This window comes from Natator depressus, chromosome 12 (assembly GCF_965152275.1).
Source record: "Natator depressus isolate rNatDep1 chromosome 12, rNatDep2.hap1, whole genome shotgun sequence".
Taxonomy (NCBI): Eukaryota; Metazoa; Chordata; order Testudines; family Cheloniidae; genus Natator; species Natator depressus.
Window position 1 is genome coordinate 34,779,631 of NC_134245.1, and position 15,975 is coordinate 34,795,605.

Below are 15,975 nucleotides of genomic sequence, written 5' to 3' on the forward strand. Positions count from 1 at the left end.
AATAATACCACCACCACCAATTAAAATGAAGTGAGGTATATCGAGCCATGCGGTCTTATGGTATTTTGGTGGGAGGAGACCAACACATCTAGAAGACATTTATCTTTGAAAAACTATGACAGAGCATATTCAGTAGCTAGTCTCCATACTGTTTTTTGTTTGTTTGTTTGTTTTTAAATCAGCAATGAGGTTTCAATATCCCTGCATCAATGGAAGTGCCCCAGAGAATTTTCCTGAATTACTTGTAATCATGTGCCCTGATTAGCATCTCACACGATCAGGTGCCAAACACCTCTTTATGCACAGAACAGGCATGGCACTACCAGTGCACACTCCCTGCAGTACTGTATCCATAGGCCTCAGTCCCCAATTGCAAAGACTCTCTGCTCTGTACTTCCTTGCCTTGGTGGGCTTATTTCTTGTGCTTAACACTATTTAGCCCTTGTCTACACAGGGAGGTTGTACTAGTATAACCTAAGGTATGAATTTAGATGGATACAGTCAATGCTTCATTTGTAATGAAAGAGGTGCCAGGACACAATTTTTTTTTACATTCATAACTGATGCAGCAAGCCCAGAGGTGCCGTGGCTATGGACTGCCAAGCCCAGAGGTGCCGGGGCTCAGCCCTGGCAAGTCCTGGTGCAAATTAAGCACCAGATATAGTTACATCACTGTAAACTCCTATTTTCACACTCTTATTCTAGTCTGAGTGGCTTTTTATGTTTTTTTAAGCCAATTTGGAACAGGTTTAAATTAATCCAAAATAATGATCAACATGAGTTTACACTACACCAGTGCAAGTTTTGGCATTGACAAGCCCTTTGGCCCTGATCCTCAATGCTATTTAGGCTCCTAAATTCCACGGATTTCAAGGGAAGCGAGGAGCCTGTATACCTTTGAGGATCTGGGCCTTGGAGACTATTGGCCGGATACTGAGATGGTGTAAGGTGGTGTAACTCCATTGTAGTCAATGGAAATACACTGATTTATACCACCCAAGGATCTGGGCCGATAACTCCTTTTTTATCAGTGACTTTTTGCACAGCAGTGTATAGTGCCACTATCCGGACAGCATAATCATCAAAATAGTGCTTCGTTTCACTTATTTACTGGAGGAACATAACGAGCACAGCCATCACGTCATCTCTATTTTTGACATCCTAACCAAGCCAGTGATGCACAAGGCAAGTTGGCACAAACTTTTCTTTGGTTTGCTCAGCGTAATGGTCTCATGCATGACATACAGCTCTTGGCCAAAATGAGTAGTAAGTTAGCCCAGAAGTTGGTATAGGTTGGGGTAACTTGCCTCAATCTAGCATTTCTCCTGGAACCAAACCCACCTGTTAAAATGAGTGCAACATCCATTGCTGTCCATAGGAGCTGAACTTTCATGCCAGGAGTTACTTGGTCCCTCAGAAAAATAATGGGAATGATGTAACCATAAATTAATGGAGGGGCAGTGGCTTTCTTCCACCTCATTCACTGTCTTGCCACACCGTCCTCCTCTTTGGACCCTTTTGCATGTGTGCAGCATCTCACATCTGCTGGAGCAAGTAGGGAACAAAGCACCCACATTCCAAAGCACCACACGCTAGACAGTGTGGCAACATTAACTTATTCTACTGCCATGAAATACCCTGTTACCCATGCAAACACACCTAGCTGGGTCTCATACTGGGAAATACCCATTATTTCTTAACATGAGTTTTATTGTTGAATTTTCCAGGCAGCTTGGCTTCACCTCCCTGGACCTCTGCTCTCACTAAATTGTCCAGGTGGCCTCTCTCAGGGCCTCCACGCCTTCTGTGTGCCAAGGAAACGGTTCATTGGCTGGCTGAGCTACTGTGCTGTACCTAAAACAAAAGGCATCATAGTTTCACAGCTACAACCCACTATTGAGACCGAATCAAGGCAAGTTACATTACTTTGCTGCTTAGGACCATTTTCTGATCCACTTCCACCACTCTTTTTCTCACCACTGAAATGAAGTCCAACTCCCTCCATGAGAGTTGAATCACTTAGGGAGGTTGTGTGTTCTTATGTGGGTCCCCAATAGACAGCAGTCCATACATCACTCCAATGTACTATTTATAAGGTGCAAATAATGTAAGACGGGACACTGAAGACACAAATTGCACATATTGAGCCATCACAAAAGTCTTTATAAAGAAGGCCGTAAGTGTTTCTTGAAACTGAATAAAGTTGCTGCCTTTTCCGTGGTGTAGGTAGTTTCTTGTATTTGTCTACAACAGCAACCTACAAAACATGTCCCCCTGCAGACCACTTGGCTCTAGGCACTTTACAAAAAACACAAATCTACTCATTTTCAAACATTTTCCATTCATAAAAATATGACACAACTTTGCTCTATAGCTGTTCTTTGCGTTCTTCCATCAAGACCAGTTTGTTTATTATTATGGTAATGATAGTAACAAAAAGAAGAAGTCCACATTAAGGACTGCGTCTATAAAGTGTTGTTAGGTAAAATTCAAGCCATTTTCTCAGTATGTTTATTTTTAATTGAACATCTGAAACTGTGTATAAAAACATTTTTTGCAAATTTGTGACTAATACATGTCAAAAATCAATTTACACCCTGCCCCACCCCCTTAAAATAAATCTGTATTTGGGCTGATAGAGGACCTCTAAAAGGCCCAGATTTAGCAATATATTCTCTGAAACAACCAGCTATGGTTTACAAATTGAGTTTGCAATGGAAAGCCTTAGAGAAGCATTAACCCTCTCTGGGTTAATGGTTCCAACCCAGTTCATTTTGATAGTGACTAAAAGTCATTACCCAGCCCATAGCTCTCACTGAAATGAGTCTGTAGACTCCATCCAGTATAGCATGGGCAGCTGTTTTAAGCACAAAATACCCCATTAATACAATCACTATTCATTAGGTCCCTTGCACCAGACAACCCACATTTTGTCTGCTTTGTGCCACAGCAGCTGTAAAGGTACTTTAGCCAACTTACTGTGACTTCCCCCCTTTCAGGGAATCCTTCAATGGCACGTGGTATAAAGGAGAGGGCCAGAATGCTGTTCTGCAACAATGGGCCTTTGGGCCAGGACATAGACAGCTAGGCATTAGTTGAAGTCTGCTCTGATTTCCATTTGGGAATAGCCTGGTGCCAGAATTTGAGGAAATACAAAGACTAATGCCACTTTGCTGCCTTGCTGCCCTCCCTCTACCCACATACGCCTTTCTCTGCCCCTGACTAGACTACAGGATCTGACCCCTTCATGGGGAAGCCATGGATTGAGTGCGTAGAGAACAGACTGACAACTAACTGAATTATTCTCTCGATTGTGTTGCATCAGAGGGTTCTGCGGTGAACATATTTATTTAATTTGTACAGGTTAAATGCTTGGGACACAAAAGCACTGCACTGCAGGAGTGCATCATTCAGCATGTGTTTAAATCTTCAGCCCAATGAGAGTTTTAGCATGATAAAAGGCTATCGGAAAAGGACAGCACATGAAAACTCCTCAGCTTGGGACCAAAGAAGGAGAAAGAAGCCAGAGTGTTGGTTTTTTTAAACATTACTTTTCATATTGAGGGGGAGGAGGTCTCGGTCATTTAGAGATTTTACAATCGCATTTTAATGTCAACAGAAAATTGTCTTTACGATGGCTACATAATACATGTTTCTATTTTGAATATTTTCTAGATCATCATTAAAAAAGCATCATCGTTCAGCAGCTAGCTGAAACTGACAAAAGCAAACGGGAGTCATGCTGCTGAGGCGCTGTACTGCAAATTTACCTTTTACATTCTAAGATAGAACTGTGCCCTGCCAAGTGTCAGACAAACACTGGAAGGAGACCCAAGTTTTGCTGTGTTCTACACTTTTATCACAGCCTCTTTGTTATGTGTGTGCTCTTCAGAATAGGCTCCACGAGCTCCACAAACTGGGAGGGGGGAGGCGTTATCCCTTCATTTTGAGCAATGAAGCTGCATTTCAAAAGAATAGACTAAAACCTCTCCAATGACATGCCCATTGCCCCAGTAAATGGTACATACGGTGAGCATTTCCTTTCCATTTTCAGCATTGTTCATTTTAAAGCAACCTTTAAGGGCATGCTGGACAGTCTAAGAAATGATGGTCATTTCAAGGCCAACAACCAATGAAAGAAAACAAGTGGGAATAAACAGCTAGTGGTGGTAATGAGCAAAGACTTCACCCTCAACAATCCTTTCACAAAGGTTCTTTTAAAATTGAACTAAATTTCTGATGCACAATTAAATGATAGAATATTTAGCCTAATTTGTTAGGTTACTAATGTAACAGATGAAGTGAACCAAAAAGCGAACATGAAGTGAAATACTTTTGCAGGTGCGTGAGGGCTCGTGGAGAACAGATGTCATATAGAAAATACATCCATACAATGCACCTCCAATGTGATGCTAAAAATCTTTGCTTATAATCTCCCAACAAACACACCATGAAGGCATTTAAACTCTGTCTAGGTGTGAGAATCCACAGTTTATGAGCCTGGTTTAGATTAGCCTGTTGCATCACTCAAAATCTCTGTTGTCTTTAAAAAAGAAGTCTCTTATTTGAATTCCTCAAACCGGAGGCATTTTAAAGAACAAATATAGGGTTTTTCCTTCACAAACAGCTGTATTTATTCATACATAAAACTGAATTTCATCTTAAAACCAGGAGTATACAGATTAAATTGTACTTTCTAAACTTTGGAGAAGGGAAAAATAAATACACCTAGCTTCTGATCTCTGTTGAAAACAAAAGTGTCATGTCCTGCAGTAATGTGTTTGCTAAAAATGAGATTTTCCTAAGTGACTATCTGGCTGTCAGGGTATCAGACTAAGCACTCTTTTGACAGCAGCCATTGAAAGTTCAGCACCCACACAGCAGTTATCTACACATGTTCCCCCTCAGGGCTCCATGTAAAGATAATATTTAATGATGTTACAGACAAAACAGGCTGCAGAGTTCTAGAAATAATAGGGAAAGCACAGAAATGGGAAGGTACTCTTTGCTCATCTTTTTCTTGCTCTGGTCACAATTTTATGCTACAACTTTAGGCCTGATATTTAGATCCTGGCGGGCAACCGTGAGCTTGCAAGTACTTTCAAGGGCACTTTCCTACCACTATTGGACATGTGGGCAGGTATTATAGATATTAATGCCTGTACCTGCAATGGTGTTTTATCATATCAGTTGCAACTGCAGGTGCATGTGTTAGGAAAGCACAGGGTGGGTTAAAACCCCACTGAAAATCAGATCCTTATTTTAAAACGGGTCTTTTTCTTCATGTTGTTATAGAGAAACAGAAAATGACAGGTTTTTGTTTGTTTGTTTTGTCTTTAATTTTAAAAGGCACCAGTCTACACATAGCATTGGGGCGGGGGGGTCATACCAGGTCAGATCATTCATCCATCTAGTTTGGTATCAAACTCTTATCGAATCAAGGGGACCTTTCATAAAACTTCTACAGCACACCTATTCAGAAAGGGAGATTTTTTCCTCATCCTAGTAAGTGATCATCTTTTTCCCTAACACTATCTTTTATAACCACTCATAATTCTTATCTTAGCCAGTGTAACTTCAGATGAATAAGTGCCTCTTGGGAATACATGCTTGAAAAATTTCAGGTTCTTAAATATAAGCTGTTTTTCCTTAGAGAAAATATTTAACCCCCCATTTTTTGCTCTAAGTCCAAAAATTAGGTTTTTTTTTAAATAAAAAAAAAAAGAAGAACTTGCACACCAAGTTTCAGAAGGATGAAAGTTCAAAACAGTCCTGCTAGAACCCCTAGAAAACTGGGGTACTAACACAGAAGGAGCAACTGACTATTCACTATGGCAACACTCACGGGTGCCACTCCAGTGCAAGATCTGGCTGACTTCATTTAGCAGGTTTTTAAACTCTTAAGTCCTTGAGAGTCTTTAAACATGGATAATATCCTCCCTTTAGGCAAAACTGACATTTTATATATAGCAAATGCTGAAATTTACTCCAAGAGCCATCGACAGGCAATTTTGGACAAGTTGAAGCGATGACTGACTGGAAAGGACCGGGTACACTCTGCACTGGGAAAATACATCAAGAAGTACACGTGTTGTCATTCATACGTGATATTAATGGTCTCCATAGGGACGACGTTTATCCTGTGAAGTCCCAACCCTGTACCTTTGGCATCCATGAAAATTTTATCATGGCCTTCAATAGCAACAGGATTAAGCCCCTGTTTATAATGCCTATTGGTGTGTGGTGCGGAAGCCTCCCAACTCCCACTGATTTCAGTGGGGGGGGGGGAAAGGGGAGGATCAAATTTTCCAAAGAGCTCAGTCCCCAACTGCTTTTTTTTAAGCCATATAAATAACTAGGTTTTTCAGACATGCTGAGCACCCAGCAGCTCCCACTGATCTTAATGGGTGCTGAGCAGGTCTGAAAACCCTAGGGAACAGCAGGTTACTCCTAACAGTAACTCTGGTTTCAGATGCTTTTTCCATATGGATCCCTCTCATGGTATGTACATGCCTCATTTATGCGTGTTTGGAACCTTTTAGCTGGCAGTGTCCATTGGGGCCATGACATGTTCCCTGCATGCCTGTGATCCCTCACCTGAGGGCATAAAGGCAAGTACAGTCCCAAACACCACAAATGGCTTGTCCACATGGGGAGTTATTCCAGAATAGCTCTTCCTGATCAACGGTGTGTGTGTGGACCCTCTTAATCCAAAAGAAGAGCATCTTATTCCAAATTAGTTTAAAGTAGATTAAGCTAATTTGGAATAAGGCGCTGTTATTATGGAATAAAAGTTTCCATAAATGGAGTTAAGCAAGGATAGGTAATCCACTTTAAATTCACACCCAACCTTATTCCACATTAACCTTCATGTGTACACAAGCCCACCGTTTACTCTCACTAGTTGAGCTGGTACACAGTGGGGTCAGTCTACTCTCAGGTATTATCAGAAAAAAACACAGCACCCCAGTCCTCACCCCATCAGTGAAACACAATTTTAGAATTAAAATAACTGTTTTCTTGTCCTGTTGGCAGTTACCTTTACTCTAGGCCACTGACTGACTGATTAGGCTGAGCTGCTTTCCTACCACTGGCCAAACACGGGACAGTGTCCAGTGCACACTACTCACACCAGAAGATTCCAGAAGTTTGAGTACTTAATTCCATAAGTGGGAAATGCAGAGGCAAACTGAAGAATTTCCTGATTCTTCTCAAAAACTTTACAATGTTTTTTTGGCTCATGTGCAACGAATCAGGCTATTCAGAGCCAGTGAAAAAGCTATATTTTGGCAAGTACTGTATTGCCCTCTGGCATTTTCACAAAAACTACAATTCAAATTGAGCAAAGAGTTGCTTAATTTTCTTTAAAAATTTTGGCAATACAATATTCCTCCCCCGCAAGAAGCTGGTAGTCATTTTTTTTTAACTGGTATCTGATCAAAACCCATGGGTTTGCCTTAATTTGTTGACATAAGAGATACCTGCTGACTAGATGTGATGGCTTTTGAAACCATTCTTAAAAACATAATGAAAGCAGCATGGCATAGGCTAGTTGCCATTGCTAATGTGAAGACCAGCTGCTATGTAAAAATGACTTTGTTCTGAAGGGAACAGTGTGTAGTGAATCCAGCCTCTCTGCATCATCACACTCAGAAATCTGCCATCAGCTGAAGCCAGGGAACATTTAATCTCTTTAGCAGATATTTAAAACAGGCCACTCAGTAGGTGGGAAGTTTTTTGTTTAGTGAATACAAATAATTCATTTGATTGCCCTTTCTCCTGGAATGAAATGGTACATCTGGACACTTAGGGATCCCTTCACCTTTACCTGCATAGGGAAATAGAAATGTTTGTGTAATTCTCTCAGGAATCTGGTCAGGATTTCACCATACATTGAAGAAGTCAAGAATTCTGCACTCCAAATCTGCTGATATCTGATCCATTGAAGGCAGTTATCTTATTTCACTGGAGACACTAACATCAAGTGTGACTGTAACCTGAATATGGTACATTTTAAAGAGAGATATCATGTAACGTTTATAGGGCAAGACTTATTTTATTTTAATTTATTGCTTTACAGACCAAACCTGGCTTTTTACTATTAAAAAAGCTTCTTACCAACTTCTAAAATGCCCAATATAATTTATGGAGATTTAATATATATCCAAAAGCTTCATAATTAAGTCCTATAAGCAACAAACTCTCTTCTCTTATTCAGAACCACTGATTTTACTTATTAAACTGTAAATTTGAGCTATAGCAATCTGCAGATACACTGTTACACATACCTACTGCCTTGAGAAAAAGCCACAGAAATACAAGGTATCTTGTTGCTCGATCAGAGCAATGAATCAGTGTTGGCACTTTGTACTGTACTTTGAAAGAGCAAAAGAATGGCCAAATGAAGAGGTTTTACCAAAAAATGTCAGGAATAAAGATGATGAAGACCTTAGTGAAGAAATGCTGCAGATTGCTCTTCTGCTTATACAAATTTGAACAAAAATTTGTCTTTGCCTATTGCTTGTATCTAGTTATTTGGATATTAATCTATTTAATATAGTAGCATACTAAGGAGTTCCTCTATGCTTTTAAAGATGTACCTTAAATAACTAAACTGATCCCGAGAACGACAACAGGGGCAGAGAACAGTCCACACAAGTTACCACTGGCTTGTAACCTTACTGAGATGAGTTTACACAGCTTTTAATATACACTTCCAGCTCATCTGAACATAAAGTATGGCAATAATTCAACCAGGCTTTGAGTATCGGGCAGTGCAAGTAAAGAAAGTTATAGTAATTTTGGCAGACTATGTAATTTTTCATCCTGCTGTGACTAAGAACAGAGCTCACTTTTTTATTACAAACATTCCCTTTTCAATAAGGACACCCCAAAATATCATACCCCTTCATTCAAATGAGAAATGTTTGCTCTTAAAATCTTGCTGTATATTTAAAGTTTGCTATTTTGTTGAAATTGAGACACCAAGGAAAGAACCTGTTCTGAGGCTTTGATGTGCTTTGTCCCAAGGTATCCTGCACTGATACTGGCTGTGTCCGCTAAGAAATACCGATAGTTTACCATCATGCCACATGAAGCAGTGATCCCACGGGGGCTTGTGTCTGCCATCCAGTTTATCCGCCACAGCACAGCACCATTCTGAAGATGAAAGTTTGCTACTGGATTAAGGGCATATCCACGGTGTTTCTCTCCATACAGGTACCAAGCACAGAGCCTCATAAATGGTGAATGCAATGCTTTGACCAATTTTTCTGATCTCACCCATTCGTTGTTAGTTAAGAGCCTCTTTAGCTTTTCAGCAGCAGGGTCACCTGTGATCTCAGAGATTTCTTTGCATTCTGCATCTGTAAATAGTTCATTTCTCCCCTGTTCCTTTGTTTGTGAGGACAGAAGTCCAATGAGCCACTTGGTGAATCCTGGGATAGGTGACAAACTAGAAAACACTTTGATCTGAGGAAATTCCCCCTGTAGACCAAAAGAAAAAAAAATGAATTTTTTAAATGAATGAGAACTCTGACTCAATAAGAACTCTCACTAAAAACTGTTCAGGACAATTTACTGTCACTAGGGACAAATGGCTTTGAGAAAAGATTATTTTCTTTAGCCAAAAGTATGATTTACTACACTAGCTACTGGTGTGTGCAAATACCATATAAAATCACCTCTGTCAATAACAGATTAGTTTCAGGTAAGTGTTTGCCATTCTGATTATAATTATCAGTTGTAAAGGAAAAATATTATCTACACAGTAAACCTCATCTAGGTCTATAGGTATGTGTGTTGTGCCCATCAACACAGTACTGTGCCCATTAACAATCCTAACCAGAGGAGTAAGGTGAAAGGATTTGGCCATTTTATGACTTTCCTGCATTTTTATTATAATTTTCCCCTCTTTTGATGTGAAGAAATGTATGGGTAATTGGGGAGGGAGGGAATGAGGCTTAGGCTAAATTTCTATAATAAACTCAGGAGGCTTCTTCCTATTAGATACAAAAGGCAGTGTGTCTTGTTTAGATTTTTAGTCTTGATGTCAGTAGCCCTTTTAGATGAACTAGTGCCACTTACACAAGGATTTTTCTGAATCTGGCGTTTACTGAAGTCTGAGAAGAGATTATGTACCATTGGAAGCTACTTTTCGTACTATCCATGTGAACTGCAAACTCTTTAAGATAAAATTTTATGTTGAGAATAACACAGTTGATCCCATCAATCAACATTTATAGAATCAGCTGAAGCATCTCTTAGGTACTAACAGACACATGAACAGAAATCATTCCCTTTGGTAATTATGACAAAAATGAATGCTGGTATTGAGGTGCACTGATATCAGCACTAGATGGAACCACCAAATTCACTGTCATTTGGATTTAACACATCAGGAATTAACTTGGATGTCAAACCTGGTGGGTGAAGGAGGGAGGAAGAAGCCAAAGTACAACAACGCAGAGTGCTTTTTAAAATTACTTTTCACGCTGAGGTGGAGGAGGTTTCAGACATTTATAGACTTTACAATAACATCTTAACGTCAACATAAAATTGCCTTCACAATACATTTTTCTATTTTGAGTATTTTCTAGATCATCATTAAAAAATCATCTTCATTCAGATGCTATCTTAAACTGACAAATGCTAACGGCAATCATGCTGCTAAGGCACTGCATAGCAAATCTACCCTGTACATTCTAAAATACAACAGTACCCTATCAAGTGTCAGACACAAACATTGGAAGAAGAGCCCTTTTAAACTCCTGGATTTCCAAATGTAGGACTCAATCCCCTGAGCCCCTGTGGATGCCCAAAGAAGTGAAAAAGGCTCTGATGGGATCCAGCCATATAAAACAGCTTTCAGGACTAGAGTCTAAGAAACCTGAAATATGAAACACACACACAAAACCCCCAAAAATGTATGTCTACACAATTTAATATTCTTAAAAACAATACAAATTCTGCAAGAATAAAGGAATCTAGTGTTTGGTTAAAATATTATGCTGGTCACCAAGAGACCAAGATCAAAATACAGTTCTATATCCACTAGTCCTGTTAAAAAATAATTAAGCATACTTGATACCCACTATAATATGGAGTCTGATTTTCAAAAATGCAGCCATTCAATTACCCACACCTAATCTGTTTGTCAATTACTTTAAATACATACAATAGTCAGCATTTGTGCAAAGAGCTTTCAAGTCAAAATGTGTAAGTGGCTCTTTGTGCAAGCCAATACCAAATATGCATGCAAAATGACATGACAGCACCCCCTCAGGGAGCTTGGTCTGGCAGGGCAGTCAGTCAGCTGCTCCTGCCCGAGTCCTTATCGTAGCCCCATTCTTGGGCTATAAAGTATGTTAGTCTCAGTCCTATTGGGGTGTTCAGATTTCCCATTACACCTGCAGGGGTTAGCTGGTCCTGGTTGTCAGGGTGTCTAGAAACCCCTTGGGGTCTTAAGTCTCTGAGCGATGGAGAGGGAAACCCAGGTGTACCCATGCCACTGGGTTGCAGCTCAGGGCCCTTAAACTAGAGAGGCAATATCAAGACTCAACAACTCATTTTGCTGTGCCATGAGTTCTTTCCTACCTCCCTTGGTTCCATAGACTTCCCCAGCCTGTAGATCTGGTTATCCCTTTGCTGGGGTTGTGTCTGGGTGGCTTCTCACCAGCTTTCTGGCAGTACCTTCCTTCTCCAGTTTTCTTTCTCCAGGGAAACTGTCCTGCCCCCTCTGCTTTTCAGCTCTTATTCTCCCAGCTGCTGTGAAGTTGCTAAATGGCACTGACAGGTGGTTACTGCATTAACTCCTTTGTCACCAGGCCACCATGGGGTCCACAAACCTCAACACATATACGCATCTGTACATACTACAAACTGAATTTGAGTGTAACTCAAAATAGATTCCCCTGCACCAAACATTTAGAAGCTTGTCTCCTGCTAAAAAAAAAAAAAAAAAAAAAAAAAAAGTCTTAAATAGAACAAAACTCACACTTCGGCCTAATGCGACAGATATCCTCTGCCAAACATTGCAATCCAGCAACTGAGGTAGTATATTTATTAGTCAGTGGGAAACATAAAGCATGCTATTCATAATGTTAGAATGTCCTGACCAGTCATTATTTAATACTATCTGTTAGATAAAGATCCTATTAGTGAGAAACACAAATGTTCACTCTGCAAAAGTTTGAGAAAAATGCCAAATATTTGTTAGCCAACGGAAGTAATTATTTGCCTCCTACTTTTTTAATGGTATTGCAGCAGTGCCACCAAACCAATGCCTCAAAAAAAAAAAAAAATCATCATCATACCATCCCTGTAACTCTAATTAAGCTTTCCACTAAAAGCACTGCAGGACTGCTTAATGCTGCTGATAAATATTTAGTGTATTCTAGAAATTTAACCAAGTTACAGAAATATAGAAAACAACTGAAAACCTGTATACATCTGAACACTGAACAACACTTCTTCTTGTAGCTATGGCAACAAGTTTAAAAACATTGGTGAAAAATATAATTCTACTGTACAATTTACTAAAATACATGACTTACATTGTTTACTAATTATATTGTTTACTAATTGCTACAGTAAAGATTCATACCATAAACAGATCTCCCATGACTGACACTCCTGAATCATCTCTCTCTTCCTATCAAATCCCACACAATTCAATTTAAAGCAAGAATGAGATTGCCAAAGAACTCAAGTCACACAGACAATACAACACAACACTGGTAGAATGAAGGCTGTGGAGCACTGAGCTGCATCACTCTATGTACACACAATTTTAATTTAGATATGGTATAAATTTTAGCTTGGACTGTCAAAGGGGCCCAAAAGAAATGATAAATCAATGGAAAATGGGAGCCTAAATTCCTTTGAAAATCCTTGCCATATTCTCTAGGTGCCTGGGAGCTAGCAAACTGTTTCACAGATTCTAAGAACTTGAAAACACGGGGGCTCTGAAGAATCTCAACAAAAGCAGAATGGACAGTGAGCAGTGATCAAGTTATAGAAACCAGTGACCCTTCAGGATAAAGTCTAGGGACACATCTCTGGTTAAGGGTACACAAAGGGTACACTAAAAGATAAAAAAATCACAGAAGTGTGTAGGCAGTGAGCCACAACTCTGATGCAAAAATTAAGTTATTTTAATATATTCTGAAATGTTAGGTTGTTACAAACTTGCTTGTGCCTTTATTAAATTTGAAGAATTTCTTATAAGTACTTTTATACATATGGTATTGGAGAATAATAGTGTATCTATTTAGTTTTTGCTTCTTATTTTATTAAATTTCTTTAAATGCTTACAAATAGCATAAGCTTCTTTGGAATACTACCTGCTTAATACTACTGCCATATAAATAGTAAGATGTCTTATGGACACATATAGCATCAAATAACCTTGCTATAACTGTTTACTGATGAAACCAGTGACCCTTCAGGATACCTCTCTGGTTAAGGGTACACAAAGAACATCAGATTAAAAAAAAGATTAAAAAAAATATCACGGAAGTTTGTAGGCAGTAAGCCTCAACTTATACATGTATGTTTTTAATTGGGCAATTAATTATCTGGCAATTTCCCTATCAAACTCAGAAATACAAGTACCCTCTCCAAAGATTTTCAAGAAGGAACAGAATCTTCTGTGTAGACTATTTAAGCTAAAAAGGCTCTTTACGAATCATGTAAGTTTTAAAAAGGCAATTTTGAGAACTTAACTTTTTATACAAATGTATTTTGTACTTATTTGAAACAGAATTTCAAGTCCTACTAAACCCTAATAAAACTACAAGAATAGCTCAGAAAATGGGCTAAATACGGGAGTTAAAACTCTAACCTAAGATGTTCTGACAGCTCCCTCCACAAGAACAAAAACAGTTATTACAGATTGCATATTCATGTTCTAAAGATGCTACCAGGACCACCTCACTAATGTCTTCAATCACAGAATGGGTGACAGCAGTCAATATTCAATTTGAAGAACGCCCTAAAAGAGGTGAGTCTTGAACCTCTAGTCAAACTATGAAAGAAGAATACATTTTTCTGAATTAAGCAAGTAACATGAATTTTGCTCCCATCTATCGACTTCAATGGCAAATCACACTCATCTCCTCTCATCCTGTTAATCTCATCTCTTTAGAGCACGCAAACAGCAGCATGACAACAAAGAACAAAGACGACCCCATATAGCATTAGCTGAAAATCATTTTTGTCAAATTAGCTGGTCATTTCCAGGGACTGTTTATTTCATTATGCCCTCTGGACAGCCTACATCCACACTCTCCTGGCCTCTGCTCCCACAATATTCTCCAGTTACCCCAGCTCAGATCCTTCTTCCCTCCTGTGTACCAGGAAAGAAAAACTTCTAGCCAGCTTCTGTGGCTCATCTCACCAGCTCCCCCTGGTCTGCAGCTTCACTGAACAGTGCAGGGAATATGCAGTGTAATTCAATTAACCTCTTCTTGTGAGGAAAGCTGGAGAGCAAGAAGCAGCTGCAAACAAAGAAGAAAAATATAAAACCAAAACACCTGGGCACTTGGTTGATGCAAAATGGTAAATTCCATAGCAAGAATATGATATCTTCCATTATTTTCTGAAGTGTTGTTTTAGCCATGTTGGTCCCAGGAATAGTAATGCCAGTCTGTAGTTTACAGTGACAAGCTTTCTTTTGAGACCAGCATTCTCATAGAGAATGTTAAGTGTAATGAGCTCTGCAAGATCCCAGTGCAATGATCCTCCTTGCTGGTTTCTCAATTATATACTGACTGACTCAAAGGTCCTCTTTGGCCAACCATGAGTGATAAAAAAAATATGTTCTTAAGAATTTGAGGAGGTTTGCTTGTAGCAAAGTTTGCCCGAGTGGGGGTGGTGGTGCTGGATCTGCTGCTAGAGACAGTACAACTGCCACCATCAAGTGCTGAAAAATACCTGCAGTGCTCTTTGAAGAAACCACTTTCCCCTTTAAAGTGACTTCCCATATAAACAAAAACAGAGCTCCATCCAGACAGGGACTCAAGAAGGGCTGAAGGTGCCTCCAGTGTTTTGGATTCTTTTATGCAAGCTTGTCTACTATGTTGGGCCTACAGCTTTGGGAATACGCTACAAGCTGTGATGCACAGATCCCTCTTAGGTTGGAAGGAAAATAGGCAACATAAACCAAATCCGCCCACTGAACCAAGGGAAAAGACTTTGTCAAAAGGTAAATTAGCAAAGTTTTGAGGTTTACTCTGCTATGCAGATTAGGAGAGCAGGAGATTTGGAGGCCACCTTTCAGCACTGTTAGGAAGCAGAACAATACAGGGATTTATGAAAGACAAAAGCCAAGCCCTTCTCTTCCCCACATTGACAGATCTGGCTCCTACCTTCTAGCTTGCAGAAGAAAAGGAAACACACTGCCCAAAATGGCAAAACTGAATGTGAAGAACATTTCCTCTTGCTATTTATGTATTAACTCTGATGTCTGTATCATAGCTCCCTGACAACTATTAACATTTTCAGAAGTATAGTATACAGGTGGCTTTCTTGGGATGTGGGATTGTCCTTTGTTTACCACTGACTTTTAGAAGTAGCTCAACTGTTTACCCTAAACCAAAATATTCTCAAAAGAAGTTCCTGGGTCTGAAATCCATTATGGAAAAGAAAAAAAAAATAATAAAAGACAGCAAATCATGTTTGTTTGTTTTTTTTAAGACTGATTAAAAACTGGGGAACTGATCCAATCTTTGCAGCTATAGTACTATCACACACCTGATGAATGTTTGAATTTAGGAGCTTACCTTAGGTGGCCACTTCTTGCAGAAAAAATAAATAAATGCAGTAAAAAGTGTACTCATTTATGTTGTTGCTAAACTGATGTGCTAGTTTCTTGGGCTACTGATGACTCCGTTCATGTTTATTTTCTTGTCAGAAACACTCACACCATCAGGAAGCTGCTGGTGGTGGTGTTTTTGTTTGTTTGTTTTTTTCAGA

At 39.4% G+C, this 15,975-nt stretch overlaps 1 protein-coding gene across 1 annotated transcript in view; it reads right to left on the reverse strand.

Annotated features, from left to right (window-relative positions):
- Positions 1 to 760: 760 nt before the first annotated feature.
- The window catches only part of MLYCD (malonyl-CoA decarboxylase), a 51,366-nt gene continuing 36,151 nt past the window's right edge, over positions 761 to 15,975 (reverse strand). Inside the window, exon 5 of the mRNA XM_074968839.1 lies at positions 761 to 9,486. Within this exon, the coding sequence (XP_074824940.1) occupies positions 8,953 to 9,486 (534 nt within the window). The 3' untranslated portion in view covers positions 761 to 8,952. The remainder of the gene's footprint in view (positions 9,487 to 15,975) is intronic.